We start from the raw sequence: 24,973 nt of genomic DNA, 5'->3' as shown, positions 1-24,973 counted from the left end.
ACGTAACAGTGGGCGAATGCATCTATCCCCAATGGTGCTGGGGGGCTCAGGGAGAACCAAAGTGGGCATTGGGACGACTCCTGTGATGCAAAGAGGTCCACCTCTGCTTTTCCGAACTCTTCCCAAATCAGGGCTACTGTTCGGCGGTTCAACATCCATTCCCCCGACCTGAGCTTCTGCTTCGACAGAAAATCTGCTGCGAGGTTCAGGATCCCAGGAACATGGACTGCCCTCAGTGAAAGGAACTTGCCCTGAAACCACAGGAGAAGGTGGCGCGCATGCCTGTCCAGGGTGCGTGACCGTGAACCCCCCTGCCGGTTTACATGAGACACTACCGCCATATTGTCTGTTCTGACAATGACATGGTGTCCTTTGAGAAAGGCAAGAAAGTGAAGAAGGGCCAGGGAAACAGCTCTCAGCTCCAAGCTGTTTATGTGCCAAGAGAGAGTCTCTCCAGTCCAGACCCCACATGCTGGCCTGCCCTCGAAAACCGCACCCCAGCCGGTCAGAGAGGCGTCCGTCGTAACCATTTGGCGACGGAAAACTGCACTCATGCCGACCCCTTTCCGAAGGAAGAGAGGGTCCCGCCAAATTGAAAGGGCATGGAAGCAACTGTGCGACACCTTCAACAGGCGAAGAACCGGTCCTGTGGACCGGGCACCTGAGAGTTTCATCCACCACACAAACGGTCTCATGTGGAGCAACCCTAGGGGAAGCACAGGGGATGCTGCGGCCATGAGACCCAGAAGCCTGCGGCAAGTGCCCACAGAAACACGATGGCCGAGGGTGAAGGGAGCCAAACATGTCAAAAGCCTGGAAATCCGGGCAGGAGCCAAACGGGCCTGCATCAGAATGGAATCCAGGCGCACCCCTAAGAAAACTGTGCTTTGAGTTGGGGTAAGAACACTCTTCTCTGTGTTCAACCTCAGGCCGAGAGACTGAATGTGACGAAGGACAATGTCCCTGTGGTGAGTCACTAATTCCCTGGAGTGGGCTAAAAGGAGCCAATCGTCCAGGTAGTTGAGTATACGGATGCCCTGGAGCCGCAACGGGGCCAGAGCAGCATCCATACACTTTGTGAACGTTCTCGGCGCTAGAGCGAGACCAAAGGGAAGGACCCTGTACTGGTACGCCCTCTCTCCAAAGGCAAACCTGAGGAACCTCCTGTGTCGCCATACGACCTGAATATGAAAATATGCATCCTTCAGGTCTACTGTCACGAACCAGTCCCCTGCTCGAATTTGAGATATGATAGCTTTCAGCATCAACATCTTGAATTTCCCTTTGTAAAGGGAGAAATTTAGCCAGCGCAGGTCTCGTATCGGTCGCAGACCTCCGCCCTTTTTCGGGACCAAGAAGTAACGGCTGAAGAAGCCTTGCTTGACTTCCTTCAGAGGAACCTCTTCTAATGCTCCCTTGAGGAGAAGGGACGAAATCTCCTGCTGTAGTACAGAAGCCTCTGAGGCGCTGTTGACTACAGTTGGAAAGACTCCGTTGAAGCAAGAGGGCGGGCGACAGAACTGAAGTGTGTGGCCGAGCCGAACCGTGCGGAGGATCCAAGGCGATACCCCTGGCAGACGCCTCCATTCTTGAAAGAAATGAGATAGAGGAAGTGGAGTGTTGCAATGCGGCAGACATACCTGTGTTAGGGTGACGCGCTGACTCCTGTGGGGTGGTAAGTTCCAACGTGAAGGGGAGCACTTGATGTCCTGACATGTAGTGGGAGGTACCACTGCCTGTTTGATCAAGATCATAGGGTCTGCCTGCTCCTGATGAAAACCGAAAGTGTCTTCGAGGATGCGAGCGGCAGGTATCAAACGCGTTGGAGGCAAGGGGAGAAAGCTGGACGCGTCTTCGTCCTCCTGCGCCAGACGGTTTGAACGAGGTTGAGTAGTAACTGCACTTCGAAACACACTGGGTGGCGAAAGTGACAGGTTTAGAGAAGGAGAGCAAGTGAGAGGTGGGCAGAAACGCTTACGAGGTCTGTCCCAACCTCGTAAATCGGGGGAAGCTCTCCTTTTTCTGACCTGCGGGTCAGGAACGATTCGAGGAGGCTGGAGCGAAGGGTTTGTTAGACAGCTTCAGCTCCAGACGCTTATGAGGTCGCTGGTGGGGAAACGGGCGACCGCGGGCTCCCCAAACCGTAGCAGGTGGGGGATGAGCCGAGTCACTTCTCCTAGCGGCAAAATCCGGCCTATGATACGAACGTTCTCTGGGTTGAGCCGGGGAGGGGTTAGAGGATTCCCTAGCCCTCCTGGGCATAAATTGCCTGAGGGCAGCTGACTGGGATTTTGCGGCCCGAAACTTGTCAACCACAGTGTTGACCGCCTCCCCAAACAGTCCAGATTGAGAAACTGGGGCGTCCAAGAGGAAAACCTTCTCTTTGTCACAGATTTCCATGAGATTGAGCCATAGGTGGCGCTCTGCAGCAATCGCCCCCGCCATAGAATGACCTATAGCGCGTGCGGTGTGCTTGGTGGCTTATAAGGCCAGATCTGTGGCCTTACGAAGCTCTTTGACAGCTTCTGGCGTAATTCCTGTTCCCTCGTCCATCTCCTTCAAGACGTCCGCCTGTTAGGCTTGGAGGATGGCCATAGTATGTAGGGCCATGCCTGCCTGACCAGCTGCCATGAAGGACTTTCCAATAAGGGCGGAAGTAGTCCTGCACGGTTTAGAGGGAAGGAGGGGGCGAGATTTCCACGACGGAGCAGACGACGGAGAAAGGTGAGTAGCCAACGTGTCCTCAACCGCTGGAATGGCGGAATAGCCCTGCTCCACAGAAACAACGAGGTTGGTGAAGTCAGCGTTTGTTAGGCGCGCGAAAAAAGCCTGCTTCCAAGGTCTGGAGATCTCGTGATGCAGATCATTAAAAAAGTGCAGCTTTCTCCGCTCAGGCCTAGAATTAGGGCCACTTAAAAATCTCTTGTCGAGTTTAGACGATTGTGACTCGGGGGGCTCATCGGGCCAGTCAATAGAGAGCTTCTCTGTAGCGCGCAAAAGCACGTCGATAAGCTCCGTGTAGGCCGCAGTAGGCCGCGCCTCCTGGCTGCTAGGCGGCTTCGTGAAGGCAGAGAAATCTGAGGAGCAGATGGCGAGCCCGCACTAATATAATGTGATGATGCAAGAGCGTCGGGGCGGCGCCCGCGCCATCAGCCAATGAATTGCCGTGATTCTATAAGGGCTTCAGACAATCGGCACACCCAGAGGGCGTTCCCACTGCGTCTTAAGGTACGCAGCGTTGAGTGAACCTATGAAAGAGAACAGCGTGTTCAACGCATCACCCTGTTTCTGTTTAAAAAACGTTGTGCAACGTTTTGTCGGGGCGCAGCCCAGGTGTTCCCGATTACCGTTTCTGGCGCCAAGCAACAGTGCGAGAGTACAGCTGCCATCCTGATAATTCATTTGATATAATTTAGTAAACAGCTTTGGAGCCAGAATTGGCTATTGCATTTTTTTTGTTTTATATATTACTGGAGGACATGGTATATGTTTCAGCCCCGGCGCCGCCGGGTCATGTATTTTCGGCTTAACCAAGACCATGGCCAGAGCTGGTTTACTGCGTAATTTACTCCGGATTACACTTTAAACTGTTCAAGTATTGGGTGTTATCTTACGTAAATAATTAAATGAAATATGAAAAGAAAAGAAAACATACATAGGCACACACACACATATTCAAATGTTGTTCAAGTGTCTCTGTCCCAACACCTTATCCATGAGGACAAACCAAGGCCAAGTTTCAGCAGTGGGTTTCCCACTCACCCTCACCTGTCCCAGGACACTTGCAATCCTAAAGCAGAGCAAATAAAGCATGCCTGTTAACAACAATAACGACACAATACATTTAAACAAAGATCTGTCAAACTTTCTTACTTTATATATTTTTTGTCCTGCATGGGAGTCACCTTCCCAGCAGGTCCATTTTCTCCAGAATTCTCCTAAAACAAAACAAAAGGGATCCACTTATGAAAAATATTAAGACAGGAGTGCAGTCTTAACATTAGTGCAACCTTAACATTACAAAATATGACACATCAGGATATGAATACAAAATACTTCAGAAATCATATTTCTGGATACTCAAATGTGGTTAAAACCTTTGTAGACCTAGCTTGCATGACAGCAGTACAAAAACACATAAAAGTGAAACCCCATTGCCATTTATATATTTTTTATAATAGGCTACACAAGTGAGAAAGACTAGTGCAAATATTACAAATAGGTCGTTGTCTTACGCTGAATATAAAAATATAAATATTTTTATACCCTACCAATAATAACTTAATCTCCTGTAGGGGGCGTAAAGGCTCCATTCATGAAATCCATGTTTTTCAACCCAAACCCAAGAGTGCTTCAATTCACATATGGCCTATATACTTTTGAATCATAAGATAATTTCTGAGTAAATAAATGTTGTAATCTGCAGTGAGAATAAAATGCAAGGTGTTGAAAACATCTTCAACTGGGAGTTCACAGTGATGAAATTAGATGCAATAACAATAGCATTAGCATAAATGTAATCCATCTTTTATGGCAAAGGTAGAACAATTTCTTTGACTTGCATCAGGGAGATTCCAATGTGTTGCATCCTCTAAAAATAACATGAATTACCTTTGAGTACAGAGTTGTATTTTCTTTAGTCTGCACTTGTAGACCAAACTAGCTTTTTTGAATGCACACCATTTCATTGGCCTCTGCTTATGAAATGGTATTAATTAGAAGATATAACTAAATGTGAATGAACAGCATGAACGATGTTCTTCTGGGACACTATGACTCATAAAGGCTTAGCGTATAGCTGTTGCAACCCACATTTGACTAGTTCTGCATGCATATTTGTGTTTATGAGCCAGCATAAATGCGAGGAAATAAAGATATCCCTCTCATAACTTCAATATGAACTAGTCTGTTTCTGACATTTGAAGGTCAACGCTCAAGCTCCACTATACAAGGCCAATTCGTTTAGTCTCCGTTCTAAGAGGGGAGGGGTAGAGGTAAAAGAAAAAGGAACTGAAGACTCAATCTCAAGCCTGTAAGTACTGCAGCAGCAGGGGTTTGCCATATAGGGCTATCACACGTAAAGATCAAACAAGCGCCGTATCGCGCTTATACTCAGTACTTATTATGGAATAAATTGAGTTAAATCTAATGCTCAAGGTTTTTTAAGATGTGAGAGATTTGTTTTCTGCTGAAGGATATGTTCAGGGGCATTGAATGGTGGTTTTGGTTGATAATTGATGTATTACTGTTATGGGAATTTAGAGTGAAGCTGCTGTTTTGTGATGCGTAAAAACAGAAAGGCCTGCAGAAAGAGATTAATACAATTCAAGAAGTTCTGGTGTCATGTAGTCTGGAGGCTTTCACTTTTCTGTTTTCTGACTATAGAGAATACATGACATTTTAGATCCTTTGCTACTGTAATCTGTGAAAATGAGTGGTGTGTCATGCAGTGCACAAACCGTTGGCCTGTGTAGGACTTTTTTTTACCAGCTTCCTGCTATTTATGTTCATAGCATCTGTGCCACACAAATCACCAGGGTTTTGAGCTAGGAGAGGGTATAGGAATCATTCAGTGGAGACCCAGCAGCAGATTTTAGGACAGTAAAATCAAAGAGCATGCAACAGTATAAGAAGCTCCACTTTACAAAAAAACAAACAAAAAGAAAATACAAAAAAAAAAAAAAAAGGAGGAGGAGGAGGAGGAGGAGGAGGAGGAGGAGGAGGAGGGGGGGCATTTTGTAGGCCATTTTCTTTACTGTGTAGAACGAGAAAGTAAAAACTGGAGAAAAATCAATACACATATTCCCCTAAACTGAAGAAAAAAACATCAAAAACACAGCCATAGAAATATGGAAAATCTACTCGTTCCATTTGAAATGTAGGGTTTATATAGAGGCCCACACATGAAATGAGGGGAAAAAATACGTGAAATTACATTTTTTAATGTGGGCAAATTTACTTTGACAAGCAAATCTTTTTTTTTAGCATAAAACTTAGTTTCCTCTTACAGACAGCTAGATACGACTCACTTAATGACATTTTGAATAAACAAAAAACCATGTATGATTTTATAGATTTTAGAAACCCCTGCCTGTTCAGTGAGATGTGTCTGGGCCACATATCTCACTCTTTACAAACTGATTGATTGAAATGAAAGAAGCACTGCAGGTGAGTCTTTGAGCAGTTGCAATGCAGTGATAGGCCATAAACGAATAATTCATGCTGACTTTACCTCACGACACTTACTATCTGCCTGTGAATGCACAACATGAACAGATAATCAAGCAAGCATACAGTCTTCCCAATTATCTGTTGTAAGAACAGTGTTACTGTGTCAGAGCGTCAGCCTGCAGGACATGCTCACAGCGACGCAACTATTTAAAATCTTCATGCATCTGCAAGCAAATTCAAATAATTTCACTCATGCTCAAATCACAATTCAGATCGCCTACACTGTGTATTGTGATTGTGAGATGCAAGGAACACGTGTAAATGAGAGCAGGCCAAATCAAGTTTCATGCATTTTCTGTAAAGCTGCTTTGAAACAATATGTATTGTGAAAAGCGCTATACAAAAAAAAAAAAAAATTTTTTTTTTGAATTTTCCAAATCACTGTAATTTCAGTTTTTGTGTTGTATAGTCTACCTGTCACTCCTAAATACAATTTTATTCATTTGTTCTGAAGAGCTAGTGCAAGTGAAAGCAGTGTGAGGTTTCTCATTATTACCTTCTCATATGAAGTATTCACACAATGCACTCTTGATAATAGGAAACTGATTAGAGGATATATAAATGTGAGGAAGCATTTGAGAAGCTAAAGCTAAGCTACTCAAATGCTTTCTCACATTCACTAGTATAGTGAACATTAATGCCTTTTGTTATTGAAGCAAAATGAGGGACAGTATTAATTGTTACCTTTCCATCTGTGCTCATGTAATTTGTGCCAGCTTCTCCATTTGTGGATTAATCATGTCGATTAATCCAGGTTCTTCACCTTCTCTTGTGCTTCATTTCCTTTGATAAATGGTTAATCCACATCCTGCACTGTGTCTTTGAGGTACTTTGTGGCATGAAGTAAAATGTCCAACCATGTGAGCGGACAACTGTTGTCTTACCTTAAAACAATGTGTAAAACAATGGCCTTTTAATAACCATCACAACCATCAAAAGTATTCATAACTTAATTAAATTAGCTGCTGAATACACTTCTTCACCATCTACACTAATCATGTATACTATTCATATTAGAGTACCAACCATTCAAAGCCACATAGAGAACTTGTAGTCTGACATTGTAACATGAATAATTACATCTCATTGATGTGGTCTACTTGGTCTAAATTCCTTAATTCTACAACACCATTGATCTCTAGTCAAGAACCCCAAAATATTGTGTCCAGCATGACAGTTGTGGTTTTGATTGATAGAACAAGTGTGGTCTTGACTTGCTTCGGATACTATATGTCTCCTCAATCACTTGATTTTGGAAAACATAACAGTTTTAAAGTCATCTTACTGCTAATCTTCCATCCTTACATCTCCAAAAGAACAAACTAGAAAAATATCTTTCCCCATTGCTGTCAAAAGCTCAATCCCTGCCTTTTTATTCTTGTAATGTTCAATCACCACAATGAGGTCAAGTGTGCTGTTGGAACAGTCATGCCAGCCCCATGGGCTGCAGCTCTTTTTATGACCCATAAGGGAACATTCACTCTTCTTGTAGCTGCAATATTGAGTCACAGTCTGACTTGGCCCAGGGCACTGAATGTTTAATGTACTATTCTGAAATGAGTATATGATTTGATCAATGTCTTTAAAACAGACATGTCACGTGACTCACGGCATATTCTCTCCAACTGTTTTAATAATGACAGTCCTTTCTTTAGATGGAGGCCTCTTTGAAGATATTTGTGTCTTCAAAGGCTCTAATTCATTATCTGTTAAAGAATACAGTCATGTGTATTATGTCTAGTCATCTCTTTGGTGAATTCATTAAAGATAGCATTTTTTTTTAAACTTTTTTTTTTTTGAAAATGTAAAAAATTAGGCAAGTTTTCTGTGAGGGCTGTGTTTAGAGGTATTGGGTTGGGTTTAGGGGATAGAATATACAGTTTGTACAGTATAAAAATCATAATGATTTTTTTTAATGTACTCATGTACTCACACACATTAATTCGGGTATGTGTTTCCCTAAAAAATAAATATCTATTATATAAAACATATTAATGCAGATTCTATTGTTAGCGGAAGGCATACATGCATGGGATGTTTATGTTCTGAAACAATTATAAAACTAAATTATTTATTACTGTGAAATGATAATCCATCAAAACTGTCTGAATAAAAATTTATGAAAGTGTAGGAAAAAAGCAATAAACACAATCACTTGTTTTTCATACAGTTGATTTTGACACAAAACAATGATCAGAATTAACTAGATTCACTGACTAAAAGCACATAGTATTATTACAATTTTATTTTTCAAAGTTTGTTACAAAAACCTTAACATTGGGCAGAAAAATGAAAGAGGTCATCCCTGCTGATATGTAACAGTCCATCCAAGGTCTAAAAGACACATAAATAAACACACATGCAACACGCACAAACAAGGAACAGTACTTCATATTTTAGTATAAAAAGGAGAAAGTGACTAGGCCTACTTAAAACTGATTCCATACACAGCATAGCCATTTTTCCCACAACAAATCTGTACCCAGTGAGTCATTAGAGAACTGTAACATGATTTCCTCTTGTACAATACAATTTAAATCATTGTTTATGAAACCTCAAATAAAAATGTAAATATGGTTGGTTGTTTGGTCTTGGCATATGTGAACTTAGCTGGATCTTGAAAGCGGAAACATTTTCTGCACTGTAAAATTGTAAAGATGTAAAAGAGCATAAACCCCTTAATACATGTATTAATTACAACTTTTTTTTTTCTGAGGTTTGTGGGTCCTCACAGTTTGTGCATGTACACTGAACAGCCTCCTCAAATCTGTGTGATCCTCTTGGTGCTCCACTGCACTAATCCACCCCAGATGCTCAATGTGAGATAACCAAGAAGGCTGTATTCTCTCACCATCCACTGAAAACACAATTATTCACATTGGAGTCCTCCCAAAAAAGAAAAAAAAAACCCTCCTCAGTCTTTAAATTGTCTGTTTGTTTGCAAGTTCTTAAAGAAGTGGTCCGGTTCTGGGTGAGGCTGTCCGGGCTCCCAGTCTTTAGCTGAGATTGAGGAGTTACGGTGAAGTGAGGAATCTCGGCTGAGACTGCTGTCCAAGAGCAGGTCAGGATGAGGTGGCGGAGGCAGGATCCCTGGGTCAGGCTCGCTGGTAGAGGAACAGAGGGAGTCTGTTTTCATGGGACGATAATCACGCACACATTCCTGCCTGGGCAGTGTCCGACTAGTCTCATGGACCTCGGTGCTACCATTGGAGGTGCTTCTCCAGTCCCAGGTGTTCCCGTTGCCTGAAGACAGACGGACCACTGGGTGATGAGGAGCATGAGCGTCTACCGTGACAATGCTGCTTCTGTCTGGTTCCGATGGGATGCGGTAGTACGGAGACTCTGAACCAGTGCTGGAGGTAGCACAGGACGAGGCGGTCTCAGAGGACTTTGGTGTGGTGATGGTAACTGGACCGTGTTGCTTAGACATGGCAATGACCTGCATAACCCTTGGCTGGTTGGGCAGCCGTGGGGGTTCTGGCGTGGCAGCTGGTACTGGACCTCCTTTCTCTGTCATGGACAGCCATTTAGCCCTTGTGGTGACGCTTTTAGGAGACACTGGTGGTGGTCTGGTGGCTTCTTCTGGGATATGAACCAACTGCGGTGCACCGGGCCTCTGAGGTATTATCACCCTGGCACCACCTGCTGCGGTCGTTGCTCCCCTGTTGGCTTGCACAGTTGGATAAAGGGAGGTCAGCATGCCCAGCTCCTCTGAAGCTTCCTCCTCAACTCCATCAACTCCCTCTGCAGTTGCTCCCTCCTCCTCCTCCTCATCCCTAAGGCTGAGACTGCGCATCTCCATTGATTTCTGCTTCCATTCGGATACCAGCTGTTTAGAACGCTGAGAGTCCATCGGTACGTGGAAGGTCATGTGACGCTGAGCAGGCTCCTCCATAGCATTGGTGTTAGCACGGGGCAGTGTGTTACTGAAGGTCACCATGGTCTCCTTCCCCATCGGGCTGCGAGGAGCCAAGAGCTCGACATCTGCACTAGCTCTCTTCAGGCTGCCCATTGAGGCTTTCTCTCGACGCACCTTACGGTTCAGGCCAGCAACATGAGGCGGGGCTGATAGCTCATCGTTGCTCTCAGAAGCATGGGCCTTTTGATACACAGAGTCATGGCCACGCTGTGTCAGTTCTCTTAGAGGATCTTTTTGTGGAGGATGGGGTTGCTTAAATGGCCTAGGGGAGGCCTCTTCATGTGACCTAAAGTTTCCAACCGCATATAGTGCCTGGAATATGAGAAACGTCTTGTTATTAAGGTTAATGAGAGTCATTTACATAATCAGGGTGTGCAAGATTACTTGAAAATAGGAAGGTGCGTTAGAGCAGGATTGACAAAGACCTGTTGCTGAAACGCCTGAAAAAATGAAATGCTGAAGTAAGTGTGCAGTTATATTTTGCCATTATAGAGCAGGGTTGTCCATGGTTTAGAATTTTTTTTTCAGGTTTTATTTTTATTTCAGTTTCATTGTAACTAGTTTGGTTTTAGTCTTTTCAGAGGTTTTTAGTATTAGTTCATTTAAACTTTTATTTTACTTTTAGCCAAATTGAATGTGCTAAATGTCTCCCAGTTTGTTTGAGTTTAATGTGAGACCAATTATTCACTATAGGGTTCAAATCTGGACTCTGACCAGGTGAAAACATGAGCCTGATGGACTTGTTCTCAAGTCATTTCTTGGTTGTCTTTGCAATTTTGGGGGGAGTATGGAAGTAAAATAATGACAAATGTTTTTGAAACAAAAAAGCTTGTTGAATTGCACTACTTGAAAAAATATGCATTGCATTAACCCTGCTTGCATTTTAATGCATTGTATTTTTAGGGCTTGCATTTTTATGAGCTGAAATTCAACATGGTTGTATATTTAAGCTGTGAATATTTCAATTCAAAACATTTCACACACGTTTTCATTATTAAAAAATCAATAATCCATTCACCTTACAGATTTCACTTCCAAAATATTAATTCTGTTTAAAAATACAACCTATAATATTCGACAGGCAATATTCGGGCAATTTTATTTTGTTTTACAAATTCAGTGGTTCAAATTCTCAACTTATTGGGGGTGTAGGCTATACTAGATATAGTAACAGGCAAGTGGACTCAGATTATGAACGTAACGTACAAAGTTTCACGCTAAGCGATTCCCAGTGAAATACTGGCATAAAGTTGGCTTGACACTGGATATTCGATATTAGGGACCATCTCTAAAGTTACATACGACATTGGTACACACGTTTCTAACTTCGATAGCATTTGAAGAGAATGACTTGCAGTCATAAAACCAACTGTAAATGGTTCATGTAGGCCTAGGTGTCAGGCATGATGCACAATTTTCAGGAGCATTGTCTTATTGGAAAATACCAAATTCCTCTGGGAAGCAAGCCATTCTGCAATATTCTCCTACTCCAAAGCATTAAAGCATTTTCACATTGAAGTAGCTCACCAATACCAGCAGCTAAAAAGGCTCCTCACACAATGACAGCTCTTCCTCCAAGCTTCACTGTGGTAGAGATGCATTTATTATTATATTTCTCACCAGAATTTTAGAAGTCATCGCTCTGGAGCATCACCACGCAACCAGTGCTTCATTGTGATTCATCACTCCACACACAAATTCCCATATTCTGCCAAAAACTTAATTCTGTCTTTGGTTTTCTGAGACAGCAATGGCTTTTTAATAGTGCATTTGCTTAAATTTAGCTAATTTCCTGACCAATAATTGGTGATTAAGACAATTAAAAGCATAGTGTTTAGCCATTTTGGACCTTTTTCTTTTTGCCCAGGAATGTGTTTTCAGTTTCTTTGCACGCCATTCTATTATAAATGTTTGTCTGAGGAGATTGTATGGCTGTATTAGGATTTTATGCTTGTAAAGGGTGTAGCTGAAATAGCCTAACCCATTAGTTAGAAAACCACATACTTGTGGTCATGTAGTGTAAAAGCAAAACACTTACTGTTCATCTGTTATACAGAGCTTAAAGACTTTTAAAGTTGCATTTTATTTTAATTTTTTGGCTATTGATTTTTTTCTTTTACCTATTATCTATTTAATGTAAATTATACTTTCTGTTTCGAACCACGTGACTGTTATGGAGATTATAACACAAAAGCAAATAAGAGGAAAGAGACGAAGCAAAGAGATGACATGGAGAGAGTGAAAAGGAGCTGTGAAATTGTCCCTGATGAATCGTGAAGGATTTGTCTTCCTCTAATAGAATAGAAATCCTAAATATAGAGCTTGCAGTCAAAAGATTAGAAAAGAGTGAAAGAAGGAAGATAAATAAGTTTTGATATCCTCTGCTAACCTAAAATTGAAGCTGTCAAAGCAAAAATTGTTCGGAGAAGCAAACTACAAAACAATTAAAGACTCACTAGATAAACAGCGATGCCAGCCCCAATCACAAAACCCACGTAGACGTCAATCGGGTGGCTTCGATACTGGGTGATTTGGGTCAGACTTGCCAGGGCTGCTGCTATGGCAAATGCAAACACCAACACAGGCTTCAATAGCTTGGTGCTGTCTGAGATGGCGGCATTGAAGTACATCTGAGTAGAAAAACACGAGTGTCACAACAATAACAACTGCTCTAGTAAAACCCCCAAAATATGAAATGACCCCAAACAGCTTTCTTAAATTAACACTTTTTTTAACCTAAAGTTTGTTTTTTCGCTATTCTTCGAAGTTAACGCTACATTGTAAACCCTAAAGTAAATGTTATAACATTATATTTTTTATATAATTTAGAGCTAATTCAATATAATTAAGTAAAAATAGTGATACTTTAATCATGGAACTTACAAGTTAAATCTACTTGCAGAAACTTAATTTTACTTAAATGGTTTAAGTTTGCTATTTAAGAAGACGCTTGTACTTCCATGGGAAAAAGACATGCAATTCCTAGTCCACTCTACTTGAGTCAAAGGCCTCAGTTTAATATATATATATACACTACCGTTCAAAAGTTTGGGGTCAGTGAGAATTTTATTTTTATTTTTTGGAGGAAAGAAATCAATACTTTTATTTATCAAGGAATAATTAATTTGATCGAAAGTGACAGTAAAGACATTTATAATGTTACAAAAGATTCTAACCCTAACCCTATTCATCAAAGAATCAAAAAAAAAAAAAAAAAAAAAAACTGTACAACTGACAGACCAACAACTGTTTCAACATTGATAATAATAATAAATGTTTCTTGAGCATCAAATCCTCATATTATACTGATTTGTGAAGGATCATTTGACACTGAAGACACTGACACTGGTGATGCTGAAAATTCAGCTTTGATCACAGGAATAAATTACACTTTACTATATATTCACACAGAAAACAGCTGATTTACACTGGAATAATATTTAATACTATAACTGATTTTTGTTGTATTTTTAATCAAATAAACGCAGCCATGGTTAGCAGAAGAGAATTCTTTTAAAAGTATTTAAAATCGTACCGACCCCAAACTTTTGAACGGTAGTGTATATATATATATATTTTTTTTTTACAACAACCAGTTTTCATGCTTTTAAAGTACGGTCAGCCAATTATATTCTACAGGATAACACTAATTTCTAATTAGAATTAACTAAAATACTCCAAATGTAGTTACAGCAGCTTGAATGTTTCTCTTCACAGTCCAGAGAGAATGACTTCATTAACAGTTGGAATCCCACATTGAGTTCAACGAGGCATAGCTAACAAAAGAAGACTAATGAGCATCTAGCTCTACAGCAGGGAGACACCAAGCTGACTGTGGCCTATATACTCTACACTCCATCAGTAGAGGTCACTCGGCAGTTGACACGGTTCTACGGTGCTTAATGCTGATCCCGGATCCTTCTAATAACAGTGAAAGCTCAATAATCACAGTGGCATGGTATTCCAAATAACATGTATTTTGCATCAGATAATTTTTCAAATCAAAGTGCCCTGAGAGAAGTACAGAGAAATGCTTACGGAGATGTAGACAGCTGCAAACCCAGACAGAGTGGCGTGCTGGGAGGGGAAAGTTTTCCTGATTAGACAGATCAAAAAAAAAAAGAGGAAAATATTAATTCAGTAGCGCATCACATGAATAATCAAAAAAAGAGCACAGCCAAGAGTTTTAGCATGTGAGGAAGAAATGTAAATGAGCCAAGACAGAGATGCAGAAGGAATATACCACACTTCAGTGAGCAAAACACAATGTAATTTCTGTTCCATATCTTCCTTTTTCTATGTGCCGCCTGACAATGATTTGAGGAAAAATCCATTCTTAATCCTTGTTGGAAAACATTGCAATATTATAGAAACTAAAAAATTGAAATAGGGAGACCGGGGATGGTTGTAACACGGGTCAGTTGTAACAATTCCAATCTGTCCAATCAGGAACTAGTTACAAATCACCTGATTCACTTAGCACATGCTCAGTTTAGTTCTTATTCCACATGAGATAAAGTAGAGCCCAGTGGCAGACACAGCAAATGTTAGAGTGGAAAAAACAATTTTGAGGTAAGAAAGTTACCTTTTTTACTTTTTTTGTTTTTGTTATGGGAATTTCTGCTTTGAAGTTAATCTCATCAAACTTGTATTATGTTTATTGTGTGTCTGTGTAGATATTTTCCATGCAAGTTGTTAGTGCTAATGTTTTGCCTGTTAGCTGTAAGGTGAGCTAGTTCATGGCTACATGACTCTGGGTTAGTTTTAACAACAAGACTCTGGGTTAGTTGTAACACACACACACACACACGCACACACACGCACACACACACACGCACACACACATACACAATGTTCAAGTGTTCAATTTTATTATGGCCAATACTAACACTGGCAGTAACAAACATGCTTACAAACAAACAATGTTTGTGTTCAAGTTCAATTTATAATGGTCAATTACTATGACTGAGAGTGACAAACACACTGAGACTAAGAGTGACGCACACATCAGTTATATTGAAAAGTCAGTGTTGAATAAAAACCTTTCAAAATAATTTTTTTGTCAAAATCTTTATTTCATTATGTTACATATCACCCCGGTGGATATCATAATGTTACATCTCACCCCAGGGTATGTTACAACTAACCCAGCCTATGGGGTGAATTGTAACATTTCACTCCTCGTGTTTGAAACTAAACCATGCATTTTCTTTTTGTGTTGCAAAGATAATAGCTATGTCATTTAATAGCAGACACTTGTAACTAGTTTGGATCACATTTTGAACACACTGACTTCAAAGTACTACCAGATATAGACAGAAAGGTCAAAATTGTTACAACCATCCCCGGTCTCCCCCTAAACATAAAGAATATCAATTTTTCAAGTTGTTTAGCCCACACATTGGATAAGGAGCACTAGGGGGACGAATAGCGCATATGGATAGTGCTGTTTGTTTATATGGTATGTGTTTTTTTTAGCAGTTATATGCAAATATGCAAATCATGTAATAGCCTAAATGCAGCAACAACATGAATTTACCCAGTCATATGTGAGAAAGCATGGTGTTGTTTATGTGTATTCACCTTGCTGACAGGATGGCATACTGGTCCCGGCCTGAGCAGATGTCCTGGGTTATGTAGGGGTTTTTATCACAGGCCACGCCCGGCAGTGTGTAGTTGGGTTTGCACACAGTTAGGAAGAAGGGAGTATGATAGCCAGTGGCCAGCTGGATAACGTCAGTCACCAATGCAGTGGCGCACAGCCCAAACACATGAACACCTGTGAGGGGACGAGAAACTGTCAGTGTGGAACCGTCTGAACAGAGCCTGGTTTATTTTTGTTTGTCTATGTGAGTCTTACATGGCCAACACTCGACCATATGCTTCTACCAAAATAGACAAACCTGTAAAAATGTCTGAATGCGGTCGAGTGTATGAATAATGAATGTTAGAAGTCAGAGGAGGTCCCAAGTCCCAAGTATTAAAACTACGAATAAGAGACCTAGTGGACCATCAAATTGTTCTCCTCAAGTTCTCATTTAAAGCTGTTTTGTGTGTACAAGTACCATTCAAAAGGGTATTATTTCATTTTAACTGTACACTTAATCTCCTTATTAAAAATGTTGAGTATACACAACAAATTCGTTTTAGATTTCTTTTGAAGAAGTTGTCAGGTAAACTTACATATTGATTGGTCATTTATGAGATGATTTGTAGGTCAGCTTAGATATAAAGTCAGAAATGCATATGAGAGGGACTGAGAAATACCTGAAATATCTTTGTACATTTCTCATTATAAAATGTTACTATTAAAAATGTGAAATAGAAATGGAAGATTTTTTTTTCTTGCAAGAATAAAACAAAATGAACACATTACAAAACAGGGCCATAACCACCATAGACATTAATAAGACCCAATAATTAGAAATTGCCAAATTGTCCCCTCCAGTTTTTGAAATTCTTGATGCTGTTATGCTGCACTCCATTAGCCTACGCACAGCTCTGTTTAATGTTCGGATGACAAAAAGTTTTAAAAGTTACACTTTTAGGCTGGTCTGTCTCATTTTTAGTGTTCGTTACTGTAAGAATGATTGAGATGGCCAATCAAATCAACGTAGGCGAGCCTTACTGTTCATAGAAGATGAGTGTGAATTCCAACGCGATGCTTTAGTTTTAGCAGTGAAAGAGTGTGTAGTGAGATATGCAGACAGTAATATCCAGTGATGCAAACTAGTCAACTTTTTTTAATGAAATCTCACCATTTCAAATTTAAAATATGCAATTATTTAAATGATTTATGTAGGCTAATTTATTACTGAATGTGACGAGACAAGAAGCGTTTTGTGTTTTTTACATATTAGACATCCGAATAAGAGTGAATGTGTGCATATTTTAAAACAAAATATTGTTTGCAAATCATTTAAATTGATTAGCCAACTTCATAACTACAATAGACCTGCAATTTAAGTTTATTTAACAAAGTTTGGGAGGAGCGCGTTCAGGTAATCCAACCAATCAGCGCAAGAGGAAGCTGGTATATAAAGCACTCACCTCTGTCCCGTGACAGTTTCACAGCATCCCTCCACCACCCCATCGCCTCACTCTTAATAATAATAATAATATGTTTTATTTATAAAACGCCTTTCAAGAACCCGAGGACACTTTACATAATGTTGATAGATACAATATACAATCAGGATATTTTTTTCTTGGCTGGTTCCTTTCCCAGTCAAGGAGGACGGAGTTTGGGTCAAATTCCGAGCTTGGAGCCCTCCCCCGGACAGCACGCCAAATAAGCATAATTTACTATATATGATTTCAGGTACATGTGAACTTGAGAAATACATGCTGTTCATTTGAACTATCTATTTGTCAAAGACTCCTGAAAAAAATATAATACAGTTTCCACAAAAATATTAGGCAAAACAACTGTTTTCAACATTGATAATAAGAAAAGTTTCTTGAGCACCAAATCATCATATTAGATTGAGTTCTGAAGGATCATGTGACACTGAAGACTAGAGTAATGATGCTGAAAATTCAGCTTCAAATATATTAAAATATAAAACAGTTATTTAAAATTGTAAAAATATTTCACAACATAACTGTTTTTTACTGTATGTTTTTTTTTATCAAATAAATGAAGGTTTTGTTTACATTTTAAAAAAATATTTTTTTAACTTTACAAACATTAAAAATATTACAGACCCCAAACTTTTAAATCATTATTTTTATTCTATTATTTATATTTCAATATTCTTATTCAGATATGTTGTATTTAAGTCTATACATGTCCAGTATATTGGCTATTGAATAATGCAAAGTTCTCCCTACAGAAAAACATTATCATTGCATTTGTTTCATATTTAATATGCAACAATTAACATTTTTCATAACTACACATTGTTTTATTGTAGTTTGCCATTTTTAAGACTTGAGGTCTCTCTTAACATACCCACAAAGCGCACAGTTCTGCGTAAGAAGGAGTTGAAGTTGCAGCCTCCTGCATTGATACTCCCTTCTGAACCAGAGCGAATCTTCAGTTTGGACTGCATGCAGTACATCAAGGCTTCACCCAGCATGATCTAAGTCAAAAATGCACAGAAGATTGAGAGCTGCCTGAAGCATCATAAGAAATCCAATCTGTCAAGTATTTAATTATGCTTTACACAAGATGCTAAAACTCAGTCCTTGACCATGCAATTCACTGTTACTGTCCACATTGCATGCATCAATGAATAGAGTAACAGGATTTTGTATCATTTTCACAGAAGCTACACTGGGATAAATAGGTTAGGCTGTTTATGAATAGAGTATGAACACTCACAGACGCTGCAGGGCCGGCAAAGGCCAGGCTGAGCAGCATGAGCAGAGGGATGAGCTCGTCTCCCGTTTCCACATAGGGCATGCTCAGTGTGCGGTCATGGCAACGGAACCCAACTTTGGCTGGCTGCAATACGTCTGTCAGCTCCAAGAAGTAAAGAGAGATCATGGAGGATGCCACTATTGGCAGCTGAGAGAGAGAGAAAGAATAGGTGGGTTATGGGAAAGGTGGCACAGGAGAGGATTATGGAGGGAGGAATCTGTCAACATTTACTGCATGGACACATTCATGAATTATTCATGCGAACAATATTAGGCATACAGTGCCAAGCTTAAAAATTTATGAATTTCTTGGCTTTAAATAACAAAATATCAAACCAAGGTATTTATTTGAAAAAACAAAACAAAAAAACATTGTAAACATTTTACATATTGTAAAAACAAAAAACATATTGGCCTGGTTTCAAAGACAGGGCTTAGATTAAGCCAGGATTATGCCTTAGTTCAATTAGGACATTTACCTCTGGTTTCACAGACAAGGCTCAGACTAAAATGCATGATTGAGCTGTGTTAATTGAAAGCAACTTGCACTGACATATCTTAAAATAAGCCAGTGCCATTGTTTTGTCTCTAACTAAGGCCTAATCTATGGCTTAATCTAAACCCTGTCTGTGAAACCAGGCCTTAGCTAGCTTTTATAAATGTGCCTTAGAAAAAAACATTACTAGTGTGCATCTTGAGACAAAACAAAAGCACTTTTTAAAGATACTGTATATCAGTGCAAGTTGCTTTCAATTAAAACAACTCAAACATGCATTTTATTCTGGGACCAGGTTTAAGCCTTGCCTGTGAAACCAGGGGATATTTTTTCAAATTTAAGCCAAAAGTATTTTAACACTTTTGGACTGTGCCACAATCTGTGATGTTTTATTTTTCGTTTTCAAAGACTATTAGTTTGTTTATCATAATTTCCTGTTTCCTTTCTGTTTACGTTTGTTGTTATTCATTGTTTCATTGATTACGCACCTGTTGCTTATTAGTTTTCTGTGTCTATAATGTAGGGCTGCAACTAACGATAATTTTGATAATCGATTAATCGGACGATTATTTTTTCGATTAATCGATTAATCGGATAAAAACATTTATTCGATTTTTTGTTTATTATAGCTAAATAAAACCCTAAATCAGGGTATTTATGTGTAAAAGTGTACTTTAAAAAAGTGCAAAAGCCACACATTGAGTTTTACTAATATCAATATTTGCATTGTTTTTAATGATAATTGCTGATGGCAAGTTGACAACCATGATTAATGTAATATATATATATATATATATATATATATATATATATATATATATATATATATATATATATATATATATATATATAAATATATATCCAACATATTATGTTTTAACACAATTTTTGTTAAAACAAATTTACACAGACATGTTGTTCAGATGTGAAGATATACACTAAAAACATCTAAAATATAAAATTAATTTAATTTTTATTTAAAATTAATTGAATTATAAGGATAAATATAATGCCCTCAGTTCTGTCAGTTCATTTTTTGGAGTTGTTTCATGTACTACGTTGCCTTCGCTAGTTTGGATTATCCTTGTATTGGATTCTTTTGTTTTATTTAATAAAGTTCACTACTTCAGCCAATTTTATACTGTTTGAATATATGATATGATAATGTAATATAGGCTATGGGCTATAACATTTTTTAGTAAATGGACTTGAACTTTATATAAACCATTTTAGAGTTGTGGTCTGCGTTCAAACGTTCCGACATGCAAAGTGAAGCATTCACATGACTGGAAAGTAAGTGAGGCTTCGTTTTTCATTGATCACTTGTTTCTCTGAAAACAATATGCGATCTGGCACGGAACTTCACTAAAAATAAAAAATGCGTACTCGATACATACATGCTTCGAAGCTTCGGTGTCATATGTAACATCATTAGTTCATACTAATTCGATGAACTGCACATGTGGTTACTAGCCGGGACACCTGTGTGAACTTGAGAGCAACTGACTTTATACAACCACGAAAACTTAACTTGAGACCAATTATTTAAATTAATTACAAAATAGCAAAAGAGTGATGTTAGCTCTAAGAAAAGCTCTGATATCATTTGTTTGCAGATGCCACTTGGTTCTATTTTTTATATTGGTTTGATTATTTTTAATCCACTGTAATGACATTCAAACAAGTAAATCAAGACAAAATAATAATAATAATAAGTCTAGAGGTAACTAGTTACATTTTCTATTCATGTTTCACAATCATTTTTCTTAGATGTTTACATCAATATTATCTCCTTGAAAAGGAATAAAGCAGTTTAAGCCCAAGTAATCCTTGTTGAAATCCTGTTAAAATCTCTTAACCCTGGTTAAAGAGGTACTTGACATCGCCTTCATTTAACACGGTGAGAAGCTGAGTTTTACATTATCCAGCTTATGACTCACTATATGTAAAATAAATGTCATCTATGGTGTTAAATATCAACTTCACATTTGTCATTATATATAAACTTCACAAATGTCAAATTACACCGCTAAGATGCACATTTCATTTTACAAGCTCATAGGATTCATCACATCATTATATTGTAACTCAAAGCGACATGTAAATGGCATTCTATGTAGATGACTCTCCTCACAAGATAAGGCAGTGGTGCGTGACATGTCATGCAATTTTTTTCAGCAGTTTAAGGGCAAGATGAAGAAGGCTTGTAGAGATTGTTAAAGCTTCACCAAAACAACTGAAATACAGTGAGAGCATACCTCCACAAAATAGAAACATGGCAGTAATGTCATGCTGTCTTTGGGAGGCTTCTTCTTGGGCTTGTCTTTTGGAGACATCATTTTGGGGTTTGGCCGAGTAAAATCTAAAAGTGAATACAGTCAAGACAGAATAAGATCAAACACATGATATTTAGATACATAATTGTTTCTAAGATAAGTAAATGTCTATGCTTGTGGTGTTAAATAGCCTGCAACTTTTAATTGGCTCAACCTAAAATGGTCTTGGAATACTAGTTAAGTGTTCAAATCAGTCTGGTAACTGGATCACTAGGCATGTTTGTAAGTTGTCTTGCTAAGCATGCAAATATGATGCGAATGTGTAGACACATTCAGAGAGTGTAAATGTATTACACTGATTAAAGCGTCAGTATGGTTATTTATTTAAATATATATATAGAAGGAAACTTCCATGGAGGAAGAACTGATTTATTTTTTGTGTGAAATCAGGCTCATCAACCCCTTATGCATGTGATAAAATCCACTGGTCTTTGCGGCTAAAAATAAAAAAAGACCTCTAAAGTTGGCTTGGAGAGTGCTTTGTGTTCCACTGCAAAATATAATTTAACTGTTCAAGATCTTATTAAATTACAGGTACAGCTTTTAAGGGGTTCAAAGACAGAGCTTTATGACACATTACTGCAGTGCAACATTAACGATTTTGGATGATATTACAGCATTGTGGTGATATTTGATGAGGTAGACTGCATAGCCAGTCAATATCGTGATTGAATACTACTGCCTAGTATCATATTAAAACAGTGATGTGAATATTAGCACTATAAATGGTCAGTTCTGCATAATACCCAGACAACTGATTAGTGACTTAGTTAGGCTTCCCTTATTGGAGTTGCCTTGTGGAATTCACTATTGACATAGCCTGCAATAGCTTGAATAGCCACATCTCTCTCCAGGGGGACAGCTAATGAAAGTTGGGTGACACATGGTGGCCACATCGGCTTCCACGCCTCACACTGCACAAACAAAGAAGGCTCTTTTCAGGGGAGAGGGGACTATTTATCCTGCACAACTTTGTTTGTCTCTGAAGAGAGAGGGGGATAAGGAGAAGGCCGAGAATGAACAGACTCAAGTCTGTGCTGTCAAGGAGTCTATTGGCTGGCAAATAAAAAGAGCTTAGCAATAAAGCAGCAATCAAGTCAGTCTGTGAGCCTCTTCAGCAATATGTCTGAGCTGGTGGGAAGTTGGTACTGAATAAATACGTACTAATAGTAGAGAAAGTGAGAGATTATTCAACTTGTTTTAGTGGTTCCTTACTCGTCGCTGGAAAAAGAGTCTGCACAGGGCCCATGCCCAAGATCTAAGATAACCCAAAATGTTTGCAGTGAAAGAAGGGACTTTAATTACAGTAGTGTGTTGTGTAGCCTAATATTAGCGAAAAAACAAATTCAACAATTTCTCAGTTTCGCCTTGGGAATCCAACATTTTTATCAGTAGGCCTAGTATGGTTAAAATAGCTAATACTTTTTTCTTTTTGTTTGCCGTAACAACATATAACAAGTCCATAAAATGTGGATGACTATTATTTCGTTATTGAATTATTTATATTGTGTTTATTGTTTGCATTTTACATAGATTCAGAAATCGTCTAACTTTTTTCATTACTTTCTGCTGTAAGTGCGCAATGGATTCTGATTGGCTGTCAATATTTTTATCCTTCATCAGCTGAAAAAAAAAAATCGTTCTTAAAGTTATTCCAACGATATCGTTCCTCATGTGTCCTTGTCGTTAGTTGTGGTATGGACTCAAAATTGTCAACTAGAACGATTATAAAAAATGTAGTTGTCGTTATTGTTAAAGTTATCGTTCCTGGCGAGAACGGGCCTTTATGCTTTGTCGATGTCCTAGAACAGTATGCGACGAACTTATGACATACTTACTAAGGCAACTTCTGTTCATGAGCGTCTATTTAGTGCACTCTTTTATGCTTTAGCTTTTGTTTAGCCTACTTTTATATGACTTTTTGGTTACTGAAACGTTTAAAAATGCTTTTAAATGTACACATATTAATAAAAATATACATAGTTTTTAGGACCCCCCGCCCCCATCTTTTATTGTTTTGTTTTGTTTGACCCCTGTGTGGTTGTGTGTGATTGTGTGTGTTGGGGTTGGGGGAACACACCTGCCCCCCACAATTCCCACCCTTGGATCACTGATCTACTGTATCAGCTGCGCTGTCCACTACACGGGTACTGAAATTGCTCTGACTACATTAAAAAGGAAGATGAGGATCATCTGTGCTGAATAGAGCATACGCGATTTCACGGGACATTCTTATATTTGTCTTTTATAATAGCCTAGCATATCTTAGGCTATGTGAAAGCTCCATTTAACGTAAATTATCTAGGCTACATTTTCGTGTTTTTCCCTTTCTCTCAGATTTGTCATTTCAAAATGTCCTCGTGGTCAGTTACCATCTCACATACTACACCTCTCTCCTCTCCTGAAATGGTGTCATGAATTATTCTGGATGTCGTACTGGATGTCGTACCCAGCGTAATGCTAAGGAACTTTTGTATAATTAATGTGTATTTCAGAAAAATAAATATACTACGAACCAGCCCCAAAATCTTGATCCTACATGTCAGCTTTCAGCATGTCTGCTTTTTAGGGCTCACAGGAACAGGCTCGGTCACCATCCGACTGACAGACACTGATATCTCACCTCTTTCTCGTTGATGTTGGAAATTCATCGACTCCCTCCGACCCCTTCGCCGTCGCTTCGTTCGTCTGTGGTGCTCCAGCTTTCCTCAATGCGACTTAATCCATTTCACGCTTGTACAATCTTTGTGTTCACTTCCCCCCCGTCCGCTGAAGGTAAGTGATCGGATAAAAGTATGAATGGGACTGGACACTCCACTTATATTTCCTCAACGTAGCAAAGTCCCAGAAGTAGATGTGAAGAATTTCCTCGGGATTGGGCCACTTTCTCATGAAGATCTCAAATACAGAGCTCTCGGATGAGCGGATAGTAATCGAAACAGGAATGCAGTGACTGTGTAGGGCACCGTGAGCACAAAAGGCTACTGGGAAGGGGGTTTCTTGAGGGAGGGGACAGAAATGAGGGAGGAGGCGGTCCACTTTTTAACACAAACACACGGAGAGCATCTGAACCCCCGCTTATTTCCAGTCATCAACCCGTAATGTGCAAGAAAAGAGATAAAGACGCGACGCGAGTTCCGTTCACGACCGCAAGGGTTAAATCGCGCGCTCCTCTCTTTGTGCATGTGTGCATCGACTGCTCTATCATGCTGGACGTTATATGTACTTTTAGATACTGAGGTATTCTTCTCGAAGCAAATGTCTTATGTGGACCCACGTTAGACAGGTGTGAAGCTTAGGGTCTTTGTTTATTTGTATGGGGTGGGGCTGCATTTGGACCATGCGCTCCTTTGTGTCTAGTCTAGGTATGTTTCCCGTCACAAGCGGAGCTGCACATGGCGCCTTACGCCTCCAGTGAGAACATGTCAGCGCGTCATCGCAGGCGCACGCTCGCTCCTCGCTTGAGTGAATCTCGCATTTTCCTTGAATCATAGGGCGACCATGAGTGTTTCTGGTCTTGGATTATTTTTGTTCTCTGAAGCACTTTTTTTCATTTGTTCAACATTCCCCAATTCCAGACCCACTTTGTCTTTATAGGGAGATAAAACATAAAATTTAAATATGACA

The 24,973-nt window shown here is 39.5% G+C and overlaps 1 protein-coding gene across 1 annotated transcript; it reads right to left on the bottom strand.

The window, feature by feature from the left end:
• Nucleotides 1-8,331: 8,331 nt before the first annotated feature.
• Nucleotides 8,332-24,685, bottom strand: plppr3a (phospholipid phosphatase related 3a). The gene is made up of 8 exons (XM_056240930.1): nt 23,970-24,685; nt 21,269-21,372; nt 18,477-18,662; nt 18,105-18,234; nt 15,734-15,929; nt 14,189-14,246; nt 12,607-12,780; nt 8,332-10,462 (listed from the first exon to the last, which is right to left on the bottom strand). Exons 1-8 carry the CDS (start codon nt 23,995-23,997, stop codon nt 9,146-9,148), a joined length of 2,193 nt encoding a protein of 730 aa, XP_056096905.1. The 5' UTR covers nt 23,998-24,685; the 3' UTR covers nt 8,332-9,145.
• Between the last annotated feature and the right edge of the window lie 288 nt (nt 24,686-24,973).

Source organism: Rhinichthys klamathensis, unplaced genomic scaffold (genome assembly GCF_029890125.1).
Source record: "Rhinichthys klamathensis goyatoka isolate OS25496 unplaced genomic scaffold, OSU_Roscu_1.1 h1tg000624l_1, whole genome shotgun sequence".
NCBI lineage: Eukaryota > Metazoa > Chordata > Actinopteri > Cypriniformes > Leuciscidae > Rhinichthys > Rhinichthys klamathensis.
This window is presented reverse-complemented; position numbering and strand designations above follow the sequence as displayed.

Coding starts and splice junctions, on each gene's coding strand:
- plppr3a (XM_056240930.1), bottom strand. CDS start 23,997: ATGAATTTCCAACATCAACGAGAAAGAG. Junction 18,235..18,476: donor TTGCCGGCCCTGCAGCGTCT/GTGAGTGTTCAT, acceptor TTTTTGACTTAG/ATCATGCTGGGTGAAGCCTT. Junction 14,247..15,733: donor TATGCCATCCTGTCAGCAAG/GTGAATACACAT, acceptor CTGTCTAATCAG/GAAAACTTTCCCCTCCCAGC.